Source organism: Populus trichocarpa, chromosome 1, assembly GCF_000002775.5.
Source record: "Populus trichocarpa isolate Nisqually-1 chromosome 1, P.trichocarpa_v4.1, whole genome shotgun sequence".
NCBI classification, from domain to species: Eukaryota; Viridiplantae; Streptophyta; class Magnoliopsida; order Malpighiales; family Salicaceae; genus Populus; species Populus trichocarpa.
This window is the reverse complement of record NC_037285.2, coordinates 7,200,735-7,227,101: the sequence shown is the minus strand read 5'-3', so window position 1 is coordinate 7,227,101 and position 26,367 is coordinate 7,200,735. Positions and strand designations below refer to the sequence as shown.

Here is a 26,367-nt window from a genome sequence, read left to right as displayed (position 1 = left end):
AAAAGGTTGCTTAAAATTAATTTTTTTTTATGTTTTCATATTGTTTAATTTGATGTGCCATGTTAAAAATAATTTTTAAAAATAAAAAATATATATTATTTTAATATATTTTAAAAATAAAAAACATTTTAAATTATAATTGTAACCACACTCTCAAACATCGCAGGAATATCAGAAACATGCTCCTTTATTTTGGGATAATTTAATTGCATTTGCTGCGAAAGCTTTAACCTCATATTGTACGGTTGAAATGGGAATTCATTTGTAATCATACGATGATATCAGGCAGCAAGGATAGAGGATTGGAACCAATTGAAGCTCGAATCCTGCATGCCCTTTCTACTGTGATATATGTTTTTTTATTCAAATATTTAAAGCCTAAATAAAATAAACCATGTGTCAACAACCATTTGGTGCAGTAAGAACGCCTTCCTTCTTCCCACTCAATATTTGAATTAAAATAATCACCTAGTGTGCCACAGGATAAAAATTTGGAACTAAAAGATTTGTTTTTTTTGTGGTCTCAGGTTCGAGCCCTGTGGTTACTTATATGATGGTCACTGAAGGCTTACATGGTCGTTAACTTCAGAACCCGTAGAATTAGTCGAGATGCACGCAAGTTGGTCCAGACATCCACAATTAAATTAAAAAAATATTTAAATTAAAATATTATTTATATTTAAACTCGAGTCTTGCCATAGATAAATATAATTAATAGCTCTCATACGATGACGTGGGAGAACTCCACGTTATATCTGTGTGCTAGCAAGTGCAGCCAGCACGAAGTTGCCTGTACACACCATTTATCTTTATAACAAAAAATAAAATAAGATTTTCCGTGCCCCAAACCACAAGTTAATTTGTTTGTTAATATTCTTGTTTGACTTTGTGTTTTTTTTAACGTGGTGTATAATGTTTTTTTAATTATAATATATTAAAATGATTTTTATACTTATTTTCATATTAGTATATATATTTTTTAAATACCTTCAAATATTAATTTAATATTTTTTTTAAAAAATAAAAAGTATTTTAAAAAATAAATTTAATTACAAAATCAAACACTACTGTATCTTATATTAGCAATCATGGTGTTCAAAACTCAACCCCGGTAAAAGGAAAGAATATTCAAGTAGAATCAATAAGTATTTTTTCTAAACTCGAAAGCCAATTCTGTTAAAAATGTTTGGAATTATAGAAATAGTTAGTTTTTAAAGTATTTTTTATTTAAAAATATATAAAAATTTTATGTTTTTTATTTTTTTAAAAAAATTATTTTTGACATCTATGCATCAAAATAATTCAAAAATTAAAAAAAAATTAAACAAAAAAAATCAGATTTAAAAAAAATATAATTTCAAATGTGTTCCCAAGCCGCATTAAACTTATCATGTTCCTGACAAGGATGGAAATAAGACTTTGACCGTGTTTTGGTAAGTTAACACATTTTAAAAAATAATTCGTAAAGTAATACAAGCAAAAAAATAATTAAAAATCTAACACAATTGAAAGAATCACAAATAATATATACGACTTAATTATCGTAGATGCTAGATGTCATTTGCGACTTGTATTTTGGAGATGTTATATATGCCACCCCTCTAATAAAGGCATCTAGGAGCAGTCGATCTTGTCATCAATTCCCGGACAAAAAACAATAATTCACACAATTACAAATAATTGATTCTTTATCATTAAAACATAATTTATATAAGCACCACATAATATATTAAATTACAAATAACAAATATACACATATATTTAAAACAATATAATATTTTACTAAAAACTAAACCAACTATATATCTATCCATAATTATCATAACATATAATAATATATAATTATATCTTATAATCACTCCATTTCATCTAATTTAAGGTCGGGTCTCTAATATCTGAGAAGGTTTCGAAGAGGATCAATATCATTTTAACTTGTAGATGAATTTAGGTTGCTTATAGATAGGTTTAGAACGTCCCCAATGGGCGTAGCGTGATGGCAAAGGGCTTGAAATCTGCACAGCAGGTCTCGAGTTCGAGTCAGGGCGTGCACCTCTTGTAAGAGCCTGGAACAGCCGGGGTTTTACTCGCTCACCTGGACCCACAAAATACGCTTTCTGGAGATGAGATTTTCTCAAATAAAAAAAAAAAAAGTTTAGAACGCTACTGAACATATCTAGTTTTTAATTCAAAACAATTCGTAAATAGCACATTTACGAGGCGGTGCTAATTTTCCAAATATGTTTTCAGAAATGTTACTTTATCAAAAAAAAAATACTGTGTTAAAAAGAAAAAGAAAAAAAAGACACCTTGTATTGACCGATGTGTTTCATGAATGAAAGTCCTTTTACGCGTCCCGGCTAATTAAGTGCTAATCAAATCAATCAACATCCTAATCCTATCCTGATAGAAAGCCCTTCTCTTTCTTTGAGTGGTAATACGGACAGTGATGCAACCTGTCCTAGAATGTTTGACAACAACATTCCTTGAGCCGAAGAATTTTTTATGGTCTACTTTTCCATTTTCCAAATTTTTATGTGAGTTGCAGTAGGAAAGAGAAGAGCATATCACCTTTGGAGAACCGAACAGCAAACCAGTACGTTCGTTGTTCTTCACCTTAAGGAAAAACTAAAGCCGAGGGATGTCGGTTTTGGGATGCCACAATACTACAAAGATGAAAGGGTGTTTTTGTTCAATTTATAAAAACACCCCTCTCTCTCTTATTAATTTAATATTTGAAAATGAAGATAAATTGAACATGCTCCCTCATGTTTCTTTAATTCCAGTCGGCCTTGCAACACAACAGAGGCAGGGGTTGTTTTTGTTTGATTTACAAAAATTCCCAGTTCTCTTATTAATTTAATATTTGGCCCAAATAAATTTATTATCGCGGGTATTTTTCTATTATTGTTCATCCATGTTTTCTCACACTGTGCGCTGGAATTCCATATTTTAATTAAATATTAAATCTTATTTCTTTATCCCTTGAATTAAAAATTTCCTCATAAATTCATAGGTTAATAAATATCTATGCATATTTATCTATGAAATAGTTTTTCAATGAAAAAATCAAGGTTCAGAGTCGGCAAAAAAACCACTTCCTACCTCCAATTCCTATCTTCCTTAATTTTTTTTCTTCAACTTTCTCTCTCTCTCCGACACAACTCTAGTTACACCACCAGCCACCAACCACTAGCCAAGCTACTAGATAGGCCACCAGCCACGAGCCAAGCTACTAGATAGGCCACTTCACTTCCTCGCCAGGTGAGCGCCTTCCATGCCCGCGGCATATATTATGCATGCAAATGGAAGAAAATAATTAACATGGTTGCTGGGTTGGGTCAGCAATCATGTGGGTTGTGATATGAACCTGTTTCTGCTCAGACCATATAGGTGGGTCAGGTCTAGCCCACCCCTCAAAACAAGAAGAAGAAGAAGGGTTTGTTGGGCTGTCAGTCGGCCCCACTCGACTCAGTCGAGCTGGACCTGTTTCGGCCTAGCCTGGATGGTAGGCCGAGTCCAGCTCAAATTATATTTAATAATATTAATAAAAAAACAAAAAAAATTTCAAACATCCTTTTAAAAATTTATGATTTTTTCGCATGTTTTTTTTTATCAATTTTGCATAATGTCAAACTGTATATTTACACTACAAGATACAGATCCGATATTAAAATACTTGGTTTTATCTTAAACTTTTCTTAAAAAAATTCAAGAAAATTATTTTTCTCTTTCAAAAAAAATATTTTGTTTTTGTGCATACGACCAAATCCTAAAGTTTTTTCATGCATATTTTTAAAAAAAGATAAAATCGCATTTTTATCATGTTTTAAAAATGCAAAAATGGATGTCGTAACCAGTTTATTTATCCATCAGGGTTTGACCAAAATACAAATAACCCACAACAATTATTTCTGTTTGAAATGTTATGAATTAGTTATATTTAGGAAATAAATATGATCCTAAAATTTGAGTCTTAGAATGATGAGAATTTAACCTGGTAAGGTAGAGACTTCCTCATGAAAGAAGATCTACCTTAAACTTTATATGAGACTAATATATAGAAACACGACCTCGAAAAAAAATCAAACAACAATGTAGCTTACCTTAGATAGAGTTCACTGAGGGTGATGTGTCTTTCCATTACACGACCAATCTCTTACCCGAACTCTTGTAGACCATAGGTTTTCTAGTAACCATAATACTAGGTTGCGCGACTCCTGAATCTTATAATCATAACTTTATAATTATACCTAAACTCTTTTTTCAACACACATTCTCAGGAGGCAGACTCAACACCCCGCGTGCCCTGCGATAGTTGAATCTATCTTGTCAAGATATTTTTCATGGTATTGATGATTTCGTAATCAGAGCTTCAATGTGTCTTGAAGGTTTTTTTTTCTATCTTCTCTCTTCTTTGTCTTTATATGTAGCCCATTTCACAATTTTGTTTTTGAAATATTATGATTTTGAATAGTCATGTTTTTTAATTTGTAATATGAATAAATTGTGTTATTTTACCGTAGTTTTTTAGAAAAGTTGCTAATAAGTAAAAATAGCAGAACATGTTAGCAACGTCATGTTGAAAAGTCAATTTCACTGTTAACAGAATACCAATTTTTGAAAATTCGTGTACTTGGGCGTAGTAAAGGTTTTGATAACAAGAGAAGACTATAGCGGTGGCCTGAAAGCTCGCGTGTCCTGATTTGCCATTGCGTTTCACGACGCTATTGACCGTTTTATTGAACTCGCCGTGAAGGAGACATTGCCGTAGACAACTGGGCTAAAATCGATGTTTGTCATGGCATAAGCTACTGGCCAGCAACATATCGTAGTCAAGCCCTTGTTACACGTTTGAGGTGGTTTTATTTAATTCCTAGCTTCAAAAAGACTTGGGCAACGTTTCGGAAACACGTTTTCCAAAAAATTTAAATATTTTATTTTGTTTAAGATTAATTTTTTTATGTTTTTCTATCATTTTTATATCAAAAATAAAAAATAAAAAATACTTTAAATCAAACAAACTCTCAAACACTGTCTTGAAATTTCGTGATCAAATCTTTTTTTTAGTTTGATGAATGCTAGGCTGCCATTGTTGTTGTTATAAAATGGGAAAAAAAGAGGGTAAAAGCATGGCTACTGCAGAGATTTGACAGTGATGGGCCTGATGCCCCCCGACTGCCAGGTGGGCTCGGAATCGTTCGGCCTAACGTTTGAAGCTTTGTTAATAAACAAAGAAGGATACAATAGGCTAATAATTAAACATGGAATGAGTTTAGAACAAGTATAAGACTTTAGAGTCCAGTTTAAGGAGATATATCCTCGATTAATAGCATATCAAACCCAACCCATGAAGAAAGAGTACAACGCCTCATGCCCATAGAGCTCCCATTGCTTGTAGTACAGTTTAAAAGATTGTTTAAGAAAATTATCACGGTTTTTCTTTTAATATTTTTTTTGAAATAAAATAAAATAACATATTTTTTTATTTTTAAAAAATTATTTTTGATATTAACATATCAAAATAATAAAAAATATTAATTTTAAATAAAAAATAAATTTTTAAAAGATGTCGTTCCAAATATGTTTCCAAACCACCTCTAGGTAACTTATACCCTTGTAATCCCATCACAAAATATGAATGCAAGATTTAAAAATAATTAGACATGGAACATTTTTCAGCACTAAATTTCTTTCCGTAAAAATCAGTTTTCTTGTGATTTTTATTTTAATATGGATTTTTCTCAATTTATAAATAATGGGCCTCACAATAAAAATATTACATGTTTATATTTAATAGACACAGGAAAATAAAGTAATAAATTATAGTAGAGACACTTGATTAAAAAACAAATACATGAAGGTTGGATATTGATCATGAATAGAAAATCTGTACATGTCATTCATTACCTTAATTGAACCAATGTTATAAGAAATGGATTACCAAGTTGTGAAATGAGAATAATATTATATTTATATGTAAAGCGATAAAAAAGAAAAGGGAATTCCACGTGGACACGACTGTTTTATCAGGTACGATGTGTTAACATAAGATACTTAATCTAATTCGATTTTATTTCCATTCCTAAAGCATGCAAGGATTAATTCTTTTCTATTTCTGAATTTTTATATGTATATGCAAGGACATATGACTGAGTTTCGCAACTATGATCAAGTGGGTGCATGTGTTTAATCTGATTCACGGGGCAATAAGGGGACAAGACAACAAAAACAGAACAATCACTAATTGAGTTTTCAATGTAATTAAAGTTTTCTTGGCGCACACGTACTTAATTGATCCTTCATGGCGTGGAATTTTTTTTTAAATGGAGTTTATTGCCCTGTCTAAACTGGAACTGGCACATACATAAAGCAGATGAACAAACATTATTTGCAACAGGAAAATGCAACCAGGTGGTCGATTATGATTCAGTTCCATAGAATTCTTCAATTATTGCGGACCTGGGATTTTTGCCTGGAGGGCCCTTCTCCCTACGCTCCAGCTCTTCCAGGCGGAAAGTTACTAACCGATCCCAGTTTCCTCCTTCAAAGATAACCCCAGCTTTTCCATCAGTGATTCGCTGAACAATGCCAGTGTACATGTAAAATGGGTTATTTGGGTTCTTCACAATGGCAATCATACCAGGCAACAACAGTGGCAATTCTGGTGGTTTTGGCTTGTTTGTGATTGTAAGCTTCGCAGCTGGTTGTTTCTTTGGAGGGGGGTTTTCCTCGATGAATTTTTCCAATCCCTTCTCTCCACCAGGAAAGCCCCCTGTTAATCCCATCAGCTCCTTTTCGAAACCATCTTCCGGCACACTTGATATTTCCAAGTTACCTGAATACTCCTCTTCACCAGCAGCTGGTGGTGCCTCCTCTTCAATGTTTCTCTGTAGCTCTTGTTGCACGCCTTTTTCTCCATTGCAGAGCCCTCTGCCTCCCAAGATCTCAAAAGGGTCGAATTTGGCACATGTTTTTATTTTCAACCTATGTTCTTTGGGGATCAAAGAGTATGGTTTGTGAGGATGATTGGGGAAGTTGTTTTGACCTAGAAAGCTGGACCTAAGTAGAGTACTTTGAAGGGTGATGGAAGAAGCCATAGTTTGGTATTACAGAAGCCAGCCTTGAAGAGTGAAAGGAGAGGGGCCTTCTCTTCTAATCTTAGCCACAAATGCTATATTGATGGATAGTCCTCGTGTCCTGTCACTCAATGCTTGTCACTAATCTATTTATGTTACTATTGTATTGTCTGACTGGGTCATCATGGCTCCTGTAAAGGAAAAAAAAAACGTTTCTTAATTCTTATTGCTATTTTTTACTGGGCCAACAAGTACAGGGAACTTATAGGGCAAGCCCATGAGATAATTTAAGCACCATTTTGACCTGCTTGAGGCTGGGCCTAAGGCTTGGAAACTCGAAGGGGCAATGTCTTACTTTTACTATTATTTTAATTGAAAAGCAAAACAAAATCAATTTCCCTCCATTTCACTTTTACACAACTGCCACTCTCCCCTCCATTCCATCTTCATCGATTTCTCTTTGCTAGAAACGAAACAACTATCTCTTCTCGAGACGATAAGGACGTGAAGGGGAGAGAGAAAGACAAGAGATGATGCAGAAACGACGCCTCAAAGGAAGCAGTGATGTGAGGGTAAGTAAGGTAGCTAAAATAATTTTTCATTGCTAATTGTAATTTTTGGAGTGCGATTTATGCTGGGTTTTTTTTTTTTTTAAATGAACCCTCTTTTTTTACTGATCTTTTAACTTTTATGGAATTGCAAAGATGGGTTTCTTTTTATTTGTTGAAATTCAAGACACAATGATTCTCTTGATGATAATCAGTGAGAGATACATGTTGCTCTTCATGAACAGGTCGTTCATTTTATTATGGAAATGACACATGTTGCTCTTCTTTCACTTTAGTTCTATGTTTGTTTGCTGCCCTGCCATGCTTTCTGTTTCCGCACCATGAAGCATGCTTCCCTGGTTTTGATCCGACGACCCAGTTTTATAGTTTAAAGATTTTGACAGTGTCGCAACCCAATTATCACGCAGAAGCAATTTTCTGCGTAACGAGGATTGAAATGCACAAATTCTTGTGCTCTAGTTATTTTCTCAGTGACCCTTGTTGGGAGCGTCCACTGGTATGGAGGATGGGTGGCCTGCGTCATGTACATGGTTGTCAAGGAACTGCTGTTTCTAAACCTGTATGCTGTATGACTGTATCTATTGATCTTCACTTTGTAAGGATGATTAGTCATGGAAAGAAAAATCCTCTATTTTTGAGGTCTATCAATTTGGAATCTCTCTTTTTTTTCTATGGCAACTGATCCATAATCTTAGAAGTTCCTCGTTAAGCTGTTGCATTCTCTCCTTCGCCAATAATTCTTTTAACACCATCAAATTTCTTTCCACGCGCGTGAAGTTATTGTTCTATGAGTGAAACATCAAATCAATTTTGTTCAAAGCATTGCAGGACTTTTTTAAATCACAAATAAGAGAACAGGATTTTGTTGCAGATTAAAAAGGATGTAAAATATTCATTTTTCCAATCAGAACAAAGTCATGTTCTAAAATAACTGCTATTAAATTTATGTCATCCACACAACTTACCCCGTTTGTCTTGAAGTCTTGAATAGCAGTAGCCTCTCTTATTTCATCTTTCATTCAAACTATAACTTCGAAATTGTTGGGTTGGTCTGAGAAACATGCCACCAGATTCTGTGCTTCCTTGTACTCCAGCCTTCAAAGGAAGTGGCCATGGCCGCTCCAGAAATTTCCTGCCTGAACCAATGATCATGCTTGTCAACATATCAGTTGCATTTAAAAGAAGAAGAACTCGAGACATCCCGGCTAGTCCTATCAAAGTCACGATGCACCACTGTACTCAAACCATAGAGCAACTTATAAATGGGGGAAGGAAACTAGTAATTCAAAGATGAATTAGACACAGCTCCATGATGTCTCTGATCACATTTCTGCTGTAATTCTTCCCTTGTTCGAGCAGATAGAATTGCTGCGTTAGCAATGTCATTGAAACTAAGAGGAGGAATATTAAAGCAACTTATGAAGAAAGGATGTTTTAAAGGCAATAAAGTAATTTAACTATTTGAAGAATAAAAAAATGTTCAAAACACCCTTTCAAAGGTAATCTATTTTTTTGTTATATGGGTAAATTAGTAATTTTACTTTGAAAAAAACAAAATGATTAATCTAGGTAAAAGAGTATTTTACTATGTTAAAAAATTTAGAAAAACAGATACACCCTTAAAAAATCTTTTATTGATCACTAAGCCAGAGAAAAAAACAAAAAAACCCTAAAGGCTTAAATTTAATATACTCAAAATTAATAATTTCATTATAGCAATATACAATAATCTATTTGTAGAATTACTGTAAAACCTCCACACGATTAGCTTTTGTTAATGTGTTGCTTGCATTGTAGTTTCGCCTTCTCCATTAGGTTTTTTAATATTTTAAATCTTAGACTTATGTTAGTGCACAGAATTCTGAAAGCAAACTGAATAGTTTATTCTCTCTACTTTTTACTTCTTGCTGTGTGAAAAAAAAAATAGAGAGAGAGAGAGAGAGAGAGTAGCAAACTAAATATGAAACCTTCATATTTATTATTCTATCGCAGCTGTTTAAATCATGTTTATCCATAGGGTCATCGGATCTTAAATGCTTGTGTAACAAGGACAGAAAATAGAAGGTTCTTTCCTTTTTAAGAAAAAAAAAACAAGAAGAGGGAAGGACACAGGAACCTTCCACATTCCTGGGCCATGGCCAATAATACCTATTGCATAAATATAGTATTTGGTGTTGTAGTAATTATTAATTTTTAAAATATTTTATATTTATAAATATATTAAAATAATATATTTTTTATTTTTTAAATTTATTTTTTATAGCAATTCATCAGAACAATCAAATTAGTTTATCAAATATGTTTTTGTCCTTATATTCATCAATATTAAACTTCTATTCCTACTTTTTGAAATTTATCAATACCACCCTTATAATTTTTAAGAAGTTGCAAATTTGCCCATTTTGTACCAACAATTATTAAAAAAAGCTCACTTTTGTTCATATTTTTGTTTTATCTTTTTCTCTCTCTCAAATCCCTTGAAAAAATAAAAACCTCATAAAAAGGGGCTTTTTAATGGTTTTGTGCAATATCGAAACTTTCTGGAACATAAAAGGATGGTATTGATAAATTTCAAACTATAGAGATTGAAGTGGAATTTTGGTAAATTGCAAGGACAAAAATGAAGTTTACCCACCCAGAAAACTACTATACCCGCCAGTCATGATGTTGCATAAATACTTTGTTGGTGGGTCAAACCACTTTCCGTGAACTCAAGGAAGAAGAAGCACAACACAACACAACAACATCCACTAATCTTTCTCTCTCTATAATAAAGAGAAACCAAAAAAAGTCTCTTTATAGTTTCTACAATAGACATTGACATACATACGGTGAGTAAAGTACGCCACTTTGTCTTTAATCATCTATACTTAAATTATCATCTTATCTGTTTGACAATCAAGAAATTCCTTTCCTTTTTATGTGGCTATGTAACTAAGTTCTGTTTTTGTTTCAAAAGAATTGTTTGTTATGAGATTTGATTAGATTCTTTGAGTTTGACTTGATGGGTGGTGGGTTGGTTGCTTTTTTCATTTTGATCTGATGGTGTGAGTTAGTTGTTGATTTTAGTTTAGAAATTGCCGTGATCTCAGTGGAGCTTTGTGCTATCTGGAAAATCCCAACAACTTTTTGATATTGGTGATCTGATGTTAATTAGGCTTCTTTCTAAGCGCTTCATGGAGAAGAATTTATGGGATTGCCTGTTTTTGTGTTTAGTTTGTTTGGATAGCTTTTATTTTATAGATTTCCATTGGAATGCATCCATTGCAAGAATGCTTCATTTAATTTTTAGATTTGCTAAAAATTTAGTCGTTGGTCATAAAACTTGTCTGTCCTTTGAGTTTTTTGGTGGTTTTTTAGTTTCCTATATGATAATTTATGTACTACCCCTTGGCAATATATAGTCTAAGCTTTTAAAGCGTATTCAGTTATGCAATGATTGGAGGGATTGGTTTTTACGTGCTGAATTTTTTATAATTTATTGTCTGCTCAAGTGGGATTATCTCTCATTTTGATCTGTTTTTTCATGCTATAGGGCTTGTACCATCTTCTTCAAGTGAACATATAGCCTCATGGATGATATTCCTGGGAGGTTGAATATAGTCCCTGATCACTTTCATGTATCAACTTCTAGTGAGGACACTCCTCAAAACATAACTTCATCTATCCAACAGCCCAGAATTGATAATTCATCCAGGTACTTATTTTTTCCTTGAAGAAAAGGAAACGGAGAAGAGAATGACTGGTGAAATTTGTATTGATTTTGTTTCTTTTTCTGATTTAGAATAGCTCAAATAGTCGTTTCTGGTCTGGAAGAAAACTAAGAAGTGCTGCATTCATGCTGAATTTGTTTAACCTACAGAGGCTGTCATGGGGTTCTAGCGCTGATGTTCAGGAAAAGGTTTATGGAACAACCCTTTCTAGCATGCTTATCGATTAGTTTGAGGTTTATATGGTCCTAATCACCACATTGTATTTTTATTTGCAGGTCGAGTTATCCGTCACAGAGTTAGAATCACTTCGATCAGAACTTGCATATTTAGAAGAGAGGGAAGCTCACTTGAAAGCTCAGTAAGGGAAACTTGATCCTGGAATTTAAAACTAATGAGAGATTTTGCTAGCAAATAACAAATCTTTACTTATATAATTGGCAGTGACCAGCATAATTGAACCCAGACAAGTGATGAAGGCGGGTTCAGCTGTGATTAAAATTTAGTTTTAAGCCTAAATATTGTCCGAGATATTGTCCTCAATCTTCCACTTTGTTTGAGAATTTCAGTTTCAAGATTTGACAATAAAAAGAACTTGTACGCATGCTCCTCTCATGATGGACTGCATATTTTGCATGTTTTATTGCTCCAATTTATTATATACTGTCAAGTGCTGAACCATGTTTTATAATTCCACTCTTTATTATCTCAATGTAAAGAAACATGAAAGTCAGCATGCTTAGTTTCTAATTTTTGATAAGTTTAGACTGTGCTTTAGGTTATAGCAAAACTAATTTTTGCTTAACAACAGTAACTTCTTTTGTCTGTGCAGGTTGGAACATGTTGATGAAGTTCTGCGCTCTGCTCGGTTCTCTGGTTATTTGTACATCCGAACTGTAGTGGATTTCTCCAAATTGCTTATGTTACTTTCTTTTCAGTTCTTACTGCAATCTTTTGTGCACCTAGCAGTAACAGGTTTTTTCCTCCTGTTCTCCCTCCTTTACAGAGATGGACAGCTCTACCTGGGGAGCCGCCGCCACTTGATGATACTGATGTGGACGATTGGCTTCCTCGCTTTGTTGTCCTTAATGGACCATGCATCTTCTTCTATTTGTTGTCCACAGGTAACAGATGTTTTACTTATCTCCCTTGTTTCATTTGTAGTGTACCCATGCATTTAGCCATATGTCGTTTTGTAGAGTGCCTGTGATGATTCATGTCTCAAAATCTGCAATTATGATCGAGAAGGACAGCTATCATAATAATACCCATCCCTACCCTTGCGCTCCCTATGGCCTTAATGCATGTTCTAATTATCAATCCGGTTGTGTTTTCATTTTCTGCCAATAAATGATGATAAATGAGCACATGAGACATCCTTCGTCCAGGAATATTATGCTCTATAGAAATTTTGAAGCTCCCAGCTTTTACCTGCTCCACTTGTGTTGGTGATGCCACTGCCACTGCCACTTTTTATTTATTTGGATTTCAAATCCCATTTAAGTTTGCAATCTGATATTGTTATTCAAATCCACATTCAAATTTCTTTGCTGATTGAAAGACACTTGTGCAGATTTCAGTCCTCAAGATTCCACTCTACTTGCCGATATTGTTGAAGTAGGCTCTCTGCCAAGCTTTACACGGGAGCATGAAGAGACATTGTATTCCTCATATATCTTAACTCGTCAAGGTCTGAGATATGAGTGCTCAAGTGTTTCCGAAGTACAGGTACTTCAGTATTGTTCATACACTGTACAGTATTCAATGTGGTCAGTAGTTGCCAATGTATTCTAGTTTCTACTTAATTTAAACCAATACTTTTACAAGCATATGCAAATGTGGGCGCATAACACACACAATCACCAGTGTGTGTGTGAATGGTACAAGTTGTTGCTTGACCTACTGCAACTTTTTGTGCAATATTTTGGTATTGCCCTCTGTTTGATTGATGGGGGGTGATTGCAGTGAACTTGAATCTTTGTCTGCGTACGAACCTTCTATTGATACCACCATGATGGCATTTTATTTGATGTCATGTCATTTCTTATTTGTTTGATGATTAAGTACTAAACAATTTTAGGGAGGCAGTACAGAATATGAATGGCCTGCAGTTGAGTGACCTGCTTCTGTTTGTTGCTGTTACTGTGCGTTGTGTGTCAATCATATGCACGTAGTTGTCATTTAAAGATTGTGCGCCTGAAGGTGCTTTGATATTTCCAGAGCATCAAATGACCCCAAATAGTCTACAGCTTCAAATGAATAACATTTGGATGATTGTTTGTGAGAACTTGTTGGGATTATCTTTAGTTCATGTCTGAAACCATCTCTTTCCCACTTTAATGCCCGATTTTTAAATTTTAAGAGAGCCTTTTTTTTATATAATTTTTATAATTATCATTAAGTTGTGATTTGATTTTCAAGCCCTTCCCTCCTCCTGCCTCAGGTTGATTCATGGCTAAAGGTATTGCAAACTGACATCAAGTTGGTTTCTGAGACAAAAGTTCCCTCATGGTTCCAGTGATGTGTAAAATCTGCATGTTTTTAACCGTAAGCTGTACATTGCAAAATTTAACTGTAAGCTTTAGATATATGAATATCAGTTTGGTTATGATATCTCTAACTCATTCATTGTGTTTCTGTACAGAACAATTGATATACTTTATTTGAGTTGTAGTTAATGTTGTACCACTCATTCTTGACAGAATTAAATTTAACATGAAGTTGCCATTCTTGCGTGTTGTTATGCCTTTGAGCTCTTCATCCTGTATGAATGGTAAATGATCCTTGTTCTATCCATTTCGGCATGTTACAAAGTGCCCTTCTTCTTTTGGATGCACTGTTATCGTTAGTTCCCACTGTAGATCATTTTGTTCTTTTGCTTGCACTAGAACAAAGCAGATCAAAGGTGACCTGTTACGCTGTTGTCTCTCCCAAGAAGTAAAATATACATGGTTACATCATCTTCTCATAGTTTATTTTATTTCGTTACAGTTTGTTTCCCGTTTTAGCATTTTTCGCTTATGGCAAGATGTCATTAATGACTGGCCAAAAGACACAGGTTTTGAGCTTCTTTGCTTGCCAATTACCAAGACTCCAAGCAAGCAGACCTTACAAATTCTCTGCCCTCGACCAAGCATACATATCACATAAATGGATTTTCCCTTACTGAGTTCTGGACTGAATTGTACTTGCAAAACAAGTCTCTAGGGATACTTCGGTGTTTAAGTTAGTATTAAGTTTCTTATGCTAAAGTGACAAGCATGAAAATCAAAAAGATGAAAGTTGTATTGTTTATATGGAGAGAGATTAGTAGAGTGTCTTTTAGTGTTGTTGAGATGAAACCATTCTCTCTCTCTCTTCCTCAACTTAAGAATATATAATTTACCTTGAAATATATCTAGAAAAGATTTGGAGCAACTCATCATGAAAGGTGAAATTTTCCATTGCAGTAACTCTAGTTAAAGTCATAACTTGTAGAGCTAGATGTGGTGGTAGCTTGAAAAATAAGAGAAGCGAGAGAGAGGGAGAGAGGGGAGAGAAAGTGAGGTGAGGCTCGATAGAGTACTATTTATAGATGAAGCTGAAAAATATTATTTGTAGATGAGTTTTACAGATAAGCTTGAAATAACATTATTCGTGAATGAGCTTCACAAATGAACTCAAAACAATACCATTCAAGGATAAGCCTAAAATAGTATTATTCAAGAATAAGCCTGAAATATTTTATTCATTGATGAGTTTCATGGAAGAGCCTGAAATATTTTATTCATTGAAGATGATGAAATAAAACTATTTATTGAAATAGTAAATAGATGAGTCTCGCTATAGTTATAGGCTATTGCAAATTGGCTCAAAGTAGCTTGGTCAGGTTGAGAGATTCAACCTGATATAGTCTAAAGGCCCAATTGAGCTACCTTTTATATATATATATATATATATATATATATATATATATATATATATATATATATATATATATATATATATATATATTATCACACTTAATCCAAATCATTAAATTAAAACCGAATAGGTTTCTTTTTAAAATGGAAAAAATTTCAGAATTTAATTAAGATTTCAAATATAACAGTTATTTTTTTTAGAAATATGAGAGAATCCAAATGGGGTTTACCCGTAACATTATATATAAATTAAAAAGACGATGATTTTCTTGTTCATTATCTCTTTTCTTGATCTTTTTATAAAAAAAATTATTGTTTTTAATTCATCTTTTAATCCAAGTTGTTGGTGTATTGTTTTTTTTTATTTTGGTCCTTGTTTTTTTTATTTTCTTTCATTTTGTTATTATTCTTTTCAATTTGAGAGTTAAATTGCAAATTTGTTATTGCCCTTTAATTTATTTTTGATTTGATTTTAACCCTTGTTTTTTTTAATTGCTATTTTTTATTTTGGATTTTTTTGTGTATTTTTTTTATTTCATCCTTCAACGTTTCAGTTTCTAGGGATTAGGTTTCATGATCTTTTCATGTGTAATGCTTCTTGTATGATGACCCAGGTCACATGTTTAAAAAATTAATAGGGTTGACATATTTTTTTGTCTTATTTTCTTTTATGATATCGCCGTTTGACATTTTTTTAAAAAATGACTTTGTGCTTTTCTTTAATTTTTTTTTTCTATTGAATTATCCTGACTTCATGACCTAGAACACGAGTTTGTTAGATTAATCCGTACCATCTCGTCCCGTAATGTATAGATTACATGTTTGCCATATTGGCTCGTACCAAATTTTTTTACCCTATTTTCATCATTCCATGTTTAATTGGCTAAAGATTAAACAGCATTGTCTTTTTGCTCTTTAAATAAAGGTTTTTTTCTCGTGTTATTGTCATCGCTTTCTTTTCTCAATCAATTAAATATTGAAGAATGAAATTGAAAAAAAAAAAATTAAAAAAGACCCAAGTCAACTTAGGTTAATATATTAAACCTATGACCTAGGTAATAAGATCATGATAATCTCATGGAAAAAAAATCTAATTTCTAACCAACCAAATGTTTCATAATGAAATTGAGAAAAATATTCAACTAAAAAAAGGATAAAAAAACCTAAGTTAGCCCGCAACCCAAAATAAGCAAATTTAATGTTAAGGGATGTGTGTGTATATATATATATACTCAAGAGAACCAGTGTTAATTCATTAAATTCAAAATCTAAATGATATGATCAAGATAATTTTATATAAAATAAAACAAAAATAAAAATTATAAAATCTAATTTCAAATCAACCAAATATTAAAGGATAGAATTAAAAAAATCAATAAAAATTAGATAGTTATTTAAACATCATTTAAAATAAATTTATATAAAAAGAACCCAATCATAAAATGCGAAAAGAAAAAATAATGAGATAAATAAAAATTGAATAGTAAACGCACATGGGCTGGAAAAATGTGCTAGCACGTGCTGGGCCACATGCAAACTGAGGGCATATAACGGTTATGTTGTTTTAGAAACATGAGAGAATCCAAACGGGGTTTACCCGTAACATTACCTGTGAATAATAGAGCGGTGATGCATTGCAAATTGGTGGAAATTAAAATGCAAATTTTGATCCCGTTTTAGAGTGGGGTTGTAAATGGAGGTTTGCAAAATTTTAATTTTTTTTATTAAATTTTTTTATTAAATGTTTTTTCATGTGTTAATATTAAAAGTAAATTTTAAAAATTAAAAAAATTATTTAAATATATTTTTGAATAAAAAATATTTTTAAAAATAATTATTATCCAGTAATTTCCTGAACTATATAACTCATTAATAGCAATAATTTTCAACGGAGTAGTCATGTTTTGTTGCTCGTGACGCTAGCTCTTAATTAAGTGGATGGGTAGGCACTCTCTTCTTCTTCTTCTTCTTCTTCTTCTTGCCCATAGCTCAACTGATTAGGCACACCTAGTAATAGCCAACAAGTTTTGAATTGGAGTAGTCTCCATAGCCAATCATCAACCTGAGAAAAATCGCAACCATGCTGTCAGATTCTAGGTACTTATTGTTTGCAGTTTGCACTCATCATCTCATTAATTTTGCAATCTATATATTATGAATTGGGATAATATTTATTTTTTCTTTCTTGGTTCTTTAAATATTTTTATTTTATTCACTGATTTTTTTTATTTTATATTATGTCTTGATAATTTATTTTAATTAGTTTGCTTCGAGGTTCTTGGATATTGAAAAAATATCATGGCATTAAGTTAATGCTTGATTTGAAAAAATAAAAATAAAATTTATTGTTAAAAATAAAAAATAAAAAGTCTTTTTTCTTTACTTTTTTAATGTTCTTGGGGCATTTTTTTAAAATTCTAGCGCCTAAAGTTTTTTTTTATCCATGTTTATTAAGGTTTTAGCGTATTTATTCATTATTTCGTTCTGCATTTTAGTTTTTGATTTTTTTAAAAAGAGAAAAAGTCATTGAAGGAGATAGAAAGTGATCAATTAGACAAATTTCAAGAATAAAAAAGTTGAATTTAGTATTGATGTGTTTATTTTTATGAAAGAAATACCATTGATGTGCTTTTAAGCTTCCATGTCGTGGTAGATAAGGGTTTTCCGGGTTAATTTTGTGTGTTTTTTTTAATGATTTGTAAAGTTTTAAGGTGGTTTGTTGAGACTATAAAGATGTTTATTGGGGGGGGGGGGGGGGGGTGTTTTGGATCCAAAAAACACGAGGCTCGAGTTTTTTACCATCTCTCCAAGGATCCAAATTGGATTAGTATATAACATGTTGTTCATTCAATTTAACAAAAATTAAATAAATAAACAAGACTCAGGCACACAAGCTTGTCCTTGTAGACCCATTAACTCCAGCCTTCTATGTTTTGGGCTAAAAGTTAACCCACCCTAGCCTAGGCAATAGGCATCTAGGTCCCTTTTACGAGGGTTTTTTTTTCTTCTTAAATAAAACAACTGAAGTTATATTTTGGATATTATTCCATTAAATAACATTGAATTATGAATTTGATTTCAAATAATATTCTAACTTTCTTTATAATATTACCAAATGCTATTTTTGTGCATCCCTTTATGTTTGTTTTTTATTCTTAAATTCAATCAAAATTAATTATAATTTAATAAATAAAATCATATTTAAGATATTATTTTATTAGATATCATTCAATTTAATATTTATTTTCAAATAACATTCTACTTTTTTATATAATATCAGCAATAATTTCATTAATTCTTATATGTGAACTTACCATGTAGTCTTTTTTTTATATATGTTTATGGTCATAAATATTCTATGAAAATGAAGTTCAAATCATTTTAGTTATTGCATATTTTTTTTTCTACATTGTTGTTACATTTTATTCAATGAACTATGCTTGTTATAAAAAACACTTTTTTTTTTGTCTAAAAATATTAAAATTACTTTGATTAGAAAAGAATGTTCTGACAAAAAAAAAGATATATTTTTTCTTCATAATTTTATTTGAATGTGAATGTATTTTTTTTATGATATAACTAATTAAAAAATAGATTTCAAAAAGTTCCCTATCTCAATGTGTGAGCATTATATTATCTAGTATCAAAATTATGGAAGTATAATTTTTTCTGATACATTTGCTTTTATAATTTTAATAAAATGTTTATTGAAAAATAATTATTCTAGTAAAAAACCATCAAAAAAGGGAACGGGAACGCATTAATAAGATGAAATGGTTTAAATAAAAAAATACCCTTTATTCTTATATCAAATCAACTTTTTATATTTATTCTAATGGCTTTTAGTTTTTTTTTTAATAAATAAGATAGCGTGTAAATCTACATATTTTTGTCAACACGATATATTAATAAGAAAAGGAGGGATTGTATTAGAAAATTATTTTGTTTTAATAAAATTTAGATTATTACTCTTTTTACAAAATAAATTATTGCCGTGTAATTAATAAAAAAAATGAAGAGCACCCCATGTAATTAACAATGTTTTCTTTATATTTATTTAGGTATATAATTTTAAATTTATTTTATTAAATATATATACACATTCGAGTTTACTATTAAAGTTTTTTTAATGTTAAAAACCAGGTTGAAAATACGTGCATATTATCTCTTGACGTTAAAAAGAACTTTTGATTCTACCTGCTGCAGTGGAGTACTGGTCAAACTCTAGCCAAAAAAATCATGATCTGTCAACGCATTGCACATCCATCTTAGACCCGAAAACAGAAATTAACTTTAGATTAATTGTATTTTATCATAATCTAATTATTTCAAAATTGTAATCATGACCCACTTTAAGAAATCATTCTCACGTCAATAGTTCCCTTTCTTTCCTGATGGCACCAAAACTCATGTATCACGTTGTCACACGTGCTAAGCCATGGCCTTCTTTGTCATTGCGACGAGGTGCAATTAAATATATTTTTAATCTGATTATAATCTCAAAATTATTTAGTTTTCATTATTTAAACCTGTTTTTCATCTCAATTAATTATAAAAATATAGGATTAAAAAAATAAAATTTATATTTTTTAAATTTATTTTTTCAAACTATAATCCAAAATACCCTTTTTAAAAAATATTTTTGAAATAACATAATTAAAAAAATTAATGAAATAACATAGTTTGTATATGTCATGATTGAGAAACATGATATTTATAGCATGTGATTATTAAGAATAACGATATCTAAAACAAATTATTAAATAGGAAGAGAGAGTAGAGAAAAATAGACATCAAAGATATACTGAAATTTTGATTATAACATTATTAGCAAAATAAAAAAAATCTTGATGGGATAAATTCAACAACACAAATAAAATTTACCAATGAAAACGCGAGTATGTTATATTTGCGGCTCAAAATGCTAAGTGACTCACTTGTTTTTTACGATAAATATAATTCATTTGGATTACTGTTGATGATTTCTTTTGGTATTGTTGAACTCAGCTCATCAAGATTTTTTGATAATATTTATGGTGTTATGATTGAAACTTCAATATATTATGGGTATTTTTTTTCTTTTATTTTTCTTACTTATTTAATATATATTTTTAGAAATTGCTATTATGAATAGCAATAATTTATAAATATTGTGTTTCTCAATTTGCACGATATGTAAATTTTTTTATCTATTATTTCACCATATTTTTAATTTACCGTGTTAATTTAAAAATAAAAATCAATATTCCGAGAATCCTAACCGTTTGTTAATCAAATCAATACATTTCGACGGATCCTCTCCCCCTACAGTTCGGGGAGGGTTTGACTTGTCTTGCATATATAACAGCTCTCTCTTCCTCTCACTCTTTTTAAGTCTTATCTCTTGTCACTCTGTATTAAGCTGAGCTCATATTTCTCTTCGTTAAACTTATCAAAAAAAGAAAAATGAGCTCTCAGATTTGCAGATCTGCTTCTAGAGCTGCGAGGTCTCTTCTCTCTTCAGCTTCTAAAACCTCTCGCTTCTACTCTGGTAACTTGTTACTCCTTGCTTCTTGTACTTTTTTTTTTTGTAACTGTCTATCTTTCTTAGCTCTGATTTAAATGTGCTCTCGCGTGTCCTCCAAGAGCTTGTGTTATTAATTTAATTGAGCTTTAATTTTGATGTGCATTTGAGGTTTATGAGTTAGATTGCTTCTCCGTTTTTTATTATGTCATATTTTTGGTTTTTATATTCAGATTGTTTGATGTGTGTAGTTACTTCTGTTCTATTGTGGTTACGGCTTGAATTTCTGTCTCTTTGTTTGTTACTGATAAATATATCATGATTAGGTACACTTATAAGTTAAAGATGAATCTTTCCTTGCATTTTCCTGTATATTTTTTCTTCCTCCAATACAAATATGTCGTATTTGATCAATTTAAGTTGAGTCACAAAGCTTTCTTACTGACCCTTCAATACTTTGAGTTTTCCTCTTTGTAGAAGGGAGAGCTGCAGCGGCAGTGGTGGCAGTTTCACTTGGTGGAAAGTTGCCTCTCCTATCCTCGGCTTATGGAAGGACTGGTTCTTCAAATCTGGCTAGACAGTGGATTTCTGGGGCTCTTGCAATTCCTGCTGGAGGTTCAAATAAAAATCCTTTCTTATTTATTGTCCATCGTGTCCTTTTTTTTAATCAAACTGGAGTCTTTTTCAATCACTAGACTGCTGATAGGTTAATGGAACTTTAATATTTTGGTTCATCCGTCATGATTGAGAGTCATTTTTCTCCAGGATTTCCTGCTAGAAAAATAGAAGTTTTTCTATCTGTTAGGAATTGAATTCATACTTGTTTCAATACAAGAGGATGCGTAGCTCTTCAACATTACATGAAAGAAAAAGATGGAGTGTTGGCTGGAAAACCTTTTGTTATTGTGGATAGGGAAGAGGGGGCATGTCCCTTGCTCAAGTTTTTGGCACTGTGGCTTCCAGGACCTCTTCGACAACAATAACTTCATGCTTAAGTGTGGTATTGGGTTAAATCCTAGGCATGGGATATACTCTAGACTTGATTGCTTCCTTAAATTTCCCCTGACATTGTACTTGAATCCCTAAATGCAAAAATGTTTTAGTGTTTTTATACTTCTCTGTTGGTCCTTTCAGCGGTTTTTGTTAATGGTCTTTTTCATGCTTTCACCCAGCCACCCACCCTTCTCTGTGTCACATGTATTAAGATCTTTATCTCTCCTGGTTGTCTATGGTGAAAATTGATCACCAACTAATATGGAAATGTGGGTAAAGCAACATATAACTGGAGAGAACTTTTATTTTCGAGATACCTTTGAGCTTCATATCCTTGTCTATCTCACAAACTAAAATTGACATAACATTGCAAGGAACATAGCTACCAGCGCGTATTTTCTGTATTTTTTGCCTATTATCTCTGTATTTCCTGAAGATATTGATAATTGAGGATGAGTGTAACCATATCTTAGTGTAACTCTTTGAATTCTTTGGTTGGTTGATATTGTTAATTAATTTCCCCCCAAAAAAAATATCTGATTTTAACTTTCCCTTCTTCGCTAAATGTTTACAGTATACATGCTCCAAGAACAGGAGGCACATGCTGCAGAGGTACTCTAGTCAGCATTCCCTCAACATCTTAACTGTCACCGTGCCTCTTTTCTTCCTTTCCTGTCATTCTGTTAAAGGATAAATGTTCACTCTATATTCTTTTTTCAGCTGGAGCGAACTTTTATTGCCATCAAGCCTGATGGAGTGCAGCGAGGGCTGGTAAGATAAGCATCTGATTTTTTGGTCCTAAACAACACTGTTCCTTGGCAACTTTCTACAGATGCATTGATGCAAACAACTTTAACTGTATTTTATTATCTTACCTTTCATTCAGACGGTAGCATTTGCTTTCTATCATTTTTTTATGGGTAGGAAGTGCCTTTTTGTGTATAGGAATTCTGACATGCATTTTTATTCCAGATTTCAGAAATCATATCCCGTTTCGAGCGTAAAGGGTTTAAGCTTGTGGCCATTAAGATAGTGGTTCCTTCTAAGGACTTTGCTCAGAAGCATTATCATGATCTGAAGACAAGACCCTTTTTTGATGGTCTTTGTGACTTCCTTAGCTCTGGTCCAGTTGTTGCCATGGTATAAAAATTGAAAACCAGAATTCTCACCTAAATGTTTGACATCTACTATTGACTTAGATGAACTCATCCACCTCATGCAGGTCTGGGAAGGAGAAGGGGTGATCAAATATGGTCGGAAACTCATTGGAGCCACAGATCCTCAGAAATCAGAGCCTGGAACCATCAGAGGTGATCTAGCCGTTGTTGTTGGAAGGTAACAAATTGAATTTAGTCCAAATATCTGGTTTGCTGGATCTTATAATATGTTTACTTTGTTGTACATGATTGTTTTTCTTAGAATACTATTTTTTTTTTTCATGTAGAAATATCATTCACGGAAGCGATGGCCCCGAGACTGCCAAGGAGGAGGTTAACTTGTGGTTCAAACCAGAGGAATTGGTTAATTACACTGGCAATGCAGAGAAGTGGATCTATGGGGTCAACTGATGGATATTTTTTGTTTTAGTATCATCTCCAGGGATTTAGATCCCTCGTAAAGCGTGGGATAGCATAACTGTTGGAATAAAATCATTCCTTGTTGAGGTGAGTGACTATATTTCTTCGCTACCAACAACTAGCAATGTGAATTCTGAGAAATAATTTTCCACCTTGTCCCGTCATGGATTCCAATCTTGGAACTTCTTTCTGCCTCCATGTTGCTTGTTTACTAGTAGTAGTTAATTCATCATGGTATACGCCTAGGGTTGCCAAAATGAGTGCTCGTATGGTTCTTTTGTTCATTAACTTGCAACCCGGGAACAATTTGTGGAGGAAATCTTCTCAAAACTACCGATTTCTTGTAGGATAATAGGATACCGGCCAATGGCCATCCTCTTCCAACTTCCTATTTTATTCGGTAACGTATTAAGTTACTGTCACATAGACTTGGTGGCCCGCCGACTTATGGTTTTGTACTTATCAAAACCACGGTAACGAAGAATTCAGCGTCTAGACTCTAGTGTCCGTTAGGGGTGTTCAAAACCCGGTTCGGTTTGGGCCAAAAAATCCAACCGAGCCAGGTTTTTTAATTTCTGAAAGATTTGACCCGTACCGAACCGAACTGGCTCGGTTCGGTCTGGATCAAATCTTTCAGAAATTAAAAAAATCCAAAATCGTCTCCACTGTCAAGTGTCAACATCAGCAGCCCCACCAGAATCAACCACCGGCCAGACCAGGCTGCTACAGCATCTATTCTCCTGTCACCGTCTCTTACCACCACAGCCCCCATCATCGTTGATCGCTATCAACACCAGCAACTCCCTCATCCTCTCTCCTCCATACTCGAATCAGTCACTCTCGGCCACAACTCCATACCCATAGGAGGAGACATCACAACAGCCGGCCTACATCCCCTCCACCATAGATGCCACCAGAACACCTCACCATGGCCAGCCTTTGGATTTTCTCAACCAAAAAGCTAGTACCAGCCCCCCAAATCACTACCAAAAGCCAACCTACAAATCTAATAAAAAAAACCTAGATCTGAAAACTAGGTCAAGATCTGGAATAAAAAAGAAAGAAAAAACAAGTTAATATTAAGCTTTCTAGAGAGAAGTCAGAGCTTCTATCTCTAGAAAGCCAGATTTTTAAGTTTTCTTTATCAAGCTTGTTTTTTAATTTTTGAGTTTGGTTTCTTGATGTTTTATAATACGAAGTCTTTTGGAATGCCATCAAATTTTGCCAGTAAGAGATCAGAGATGGGGGAGAACAGGGGAGAGGAGGGCAAGGGAAAGTGGGGCGCGGTGGGGTGTGGCTGCAAGTGAATTAGGGTTAAGGGAAGATTTTTGTATTTATACCTGTTGGTTCAATTTTGATTGAACTCGGTTTCAGCTTTCTGAAACCGAAACTGAACCGAACAAAATGATTTTTCTTATTTTTAAATTGATTTTTCTAGGTTTTTATCTCGGTTCAATTTTTTCTATTTTTTATCCTTCAATTTTCTTGATTGGTCGGTCAAATTTTTTTTATCCCTTTATCCATGTTTCTGCATATTATAAAATCAAGTGTCTATACTGCCATTATCTTTCAACCAAAGTGCCTTTACTTATCTACCCTATTTTAGTGTCTATTAATTGATAGTACCCCTTCAAAGTTTTTGAAAACAAAAACATAAAAAAATATTTAAATATTACTAATATATTTTTTATTTATAAGTAGAATTTTGATTATGAACTTAAAAATATAATGTATCTAGAATAATGTTTTTCATTAAAAAAATTGACAATATCTTCAATCATCTCAAACCAATCTGAAATATCCTGTCAAATACACTTGCCAAATACATTACTCAAATCAAATGAAAATATAAACACATAAATCAATAAAAATACTTATTTAATTATGATTAAAAGAATATTATTCATATAATCTTTCTAGAATATATTACTTCATCCGATTTTAATATAATTTGAAAATAAATATATTTTAATTCAATCTCTAAATTCTAAACCCAAATTTAATATAATAACTCAAATATGTTCTTAATTAATTTAAAAAATTAATAAACTTATTTTTTTATAATATTTTTAATAAATTAATTTTTAAAAAAATAGGTTTGTCTTGAGTGCGAGTCTAGCTTGAATTAAAAAACTCATGTCCGAAGCTTGAGAATTTTTTAATTTTTTTCTTAGGAGCGGACAATATATCATCCACTTCTTTTTTAACGAAGTGGGTGACAAGTCATCTATAGTGGTACACGACCTCTCGCTTGCTAGACAAGTGTCAATATCCTGGTCACTAGGTCCATTATGGTAACTGGAAAATCAAGGGTTTTTTTTTTATATAAACACCTAAAAAACCCTGCACATCTCATAAAAAACCAATCTCTCAACTCAAAACAACCTTAAATCAATTCAAAAACACAAGATCGAGTCTTGTAAAAAAATCTATTTCCAGTTCGATCTACTTTTTTAAGCAATAAAAAGGCCTGAAACATCACCATGAATTCTTTTTGTTGAATGAAACCTTTTTACATAAACTTATATATTTTGACAACTTGAATTGTGAAAATTGACAATTTTCTTTTTGCTTGCCTTTTTAAAGTGAAATTATATGTCATTTCTCTAACCTAGCGACTAGAAAATAAACAAAATGAATTTGTGTATCAAAATAAAAATTATCATGAATTTAGAGTTAACCGAATATTTTATTCATGTTTTATGTTTTAATCTGATATCTTTTATTTTGCTATTTTAATCACAATTTCAAGCCTAGTTTTATCTCATAAGGCAGTCTAGTTGAAAGAGATAAACAGTGAAGCTCCACCAAGTTTCCCAGGTCTTTTAGTTGTAGTAGGTAATATTTTTATTTTTTCAATTAGATTTATTTATTATAATATATATATATATATTCCTAATTTCTAGTTTTTTATATTTATTTTTCCTATTCCCACCAATGATTGGTCTCGCAATAAGGATAACATATGTTTATTTATCAAGCATACGATGACAATTTAATAGTGAAGACACTTCATTAAAAAGAAAATATAGAAATC

General features: G+C 32.3%; 3 protein-coding genes and 1 long non-coding RNA gene across 8 annotated transcripts; 3 read left to right on the top strand and 1 right to left on the bottom strand.

Annotated features, from left to right (window-relative positions):
- Positions 1 to 6,343: 6,343 nt before the first annotated feature.
- On the bottom strand, positions 6,344 to 7,209 carry LOC7467088 (NAD(P)H-quinone oxidoreductase subunit S, chloroplastic). The gene has a single exon (XM_002297937.4). It carries the CDS (start codon positions 7,095 to 7,097, stop codon positions 6,420 to 6,422), a length of 678 nt encoding a protein of 225 aa, XP_002297973.1. The 5' UTR covers positions 7,098 to 7,209; the 3' UTR covers positions 6,344 to 6,419.
- A 272-nt stretch (positions 7,210 to 7,481) lies between these two features.
- LOC112326926 (uncharacterized) lies at positions 7,482 to 8,315 on the top strand. The gene is made up of 2 exons (XR_002980929.2): positions 7,482 to 7,648; positions 7,921 to 8,315. It is a non-coding gene; the product is annotated as an uncharacterized LOC112326926 (long non-coding RNA).
- A 2,013-nt stretch (positions 8,316 to 10,328) lies between these two features.
- On the top strand, positions 10,329 to 14,098 carry LOC7467087 (uncharacterized). Of its 4 annotated transcripts, none has more exons than XM_024589751.2 (8): positions 10,329 to 10,476; positions 11,203 to 11,342; positions 11,435 to 11,546; positions 11,634 to 11,716; positions 12,188 to 12,251; positions 12,362 to 12,479; positions 12,929 to 13,083; positions 13,799 to 14,098. In XM_024589751.2, exons 2-8 carry the CDS (start codon positions 11,218 to 11,220, stop codon positions 13,874 to 13,876), a joined length of 735 nt encoding a protein of 244 aa, XP_024445519.2. In that variant the 5' UTR covers positions 10,329 to 10,476; positions 11,203 to 11,217; the 3' UTR covers positions 13,877 to 14,098. The 4 variants fall into 4 exon arrangements, with proteins under 4 accessions (XP_024445519.2, XP_002299473.3, XP_024445512.2 ...); XM_002299437.4 differs by having other exon boundaries at positions 11,181 to 11,342; XM_024589744.2 differs by having other exon boundaries at positions 10,329 to 10,485; positions 11,181 to 11,342.
- Positions 14,099 to 20,617: 6,519 nt separating this feature from the next.
- LOC7467086 (nucleoside diphosphate kinase 3-like) lies at positions 20,618 to 23,526 on the top strand. Of its 2 annotated transcripts, none has more exons than XM_052455445.1 (7): positions 20,618 to 20,787; positions 21,223 to 21,375; positions 22,328 to 22,365; positions 22,474 to 22,524; positions 22,726 to 22,893; positions 22,976 to 23,088; positions 23,198 to 23,526. In XM_052455445.1, exons 1-7 carry the CDS (start codon positions 20,703 to 20,705, stop codon positions 23,319 to 23,321), a joined length of 732 nt encoding a protein of 243 aa, XP_052311405.1. In that variant the 5' UTR covers positions 20,618 to 20,702; the 3' UTR covers positions 23,322 to 23,526. The 2 variants fall into 2 exon arrangements, with proteins under 2 accessions (XP_052311405.1, XP_052311406.1); XM_052455446.1 differs by having other exon boundaries at positions 20,619 to 20,787; positions 21,238 to 21,375.
- The last annotated feature ends 2,841 nt before the right edge of the window (positions 23,527 to 26,367 follow it).

What these genes read in the sequence shown, in the direction of transcription:
- LOC7467087 (XM_024589751.2), top strand. Translation starts at nt 11,218, where the DNA reads ATGGATGATATTCCTGGGAGGTTGAATATAGTCCCTGATCACTTTCAT. An exon ending in GCGCTGATGTTCAGGAAAAG is followed by an intron (nt 11,547 to 11,633) that starts GTTTATGGAACA and finishes TTTTATTTGCAG; the next exon opens with GTCGAGTTATCCGTCACAGA. An exon ending in CTTCTATTTGTTGTCCACAG is followed by an intron (nt 12,480 to 12,928) that starts GTAACAGATGTT and finishes ACACTTGTGCAG; the next exon opens with ATTTCAGTCCTCAAGATTCC.
- LOC7467088 (XM_002297937.4), bottom strand. Translation starts at nt 7,097, where the DNA reads ATGGCTTCTTCCATCACCCTTCAAAGTACTCTACTTAGGTCCAGCTTT.
- LOC7467086 (XM_052455445.1), top strand. Translation starts at nt 20,703, where the DNA reads ATGAGCTCTCAGATTTGCAGATCTGCTTCTAGAGCTGCGAGGTCTCTT. An exon ending in TCTTGCAATTCCTGCTGGAG is followed by an intron (nt 21,376 to 22,327) that starts GTTCAAATAAAA and finishes AAATGTTTACAG; the next exon opens with TATACATGCTCCAAGAACAG. An exon ending in ATGGAGTGCAGCGAGGGCTG is followed by an intron (nt 22,525 to 22,725) that starts GTAAGATAAGCA and finishes TTTTTATTCCAG; the next exon opens with ATTTCAGAAATCATATCCCG.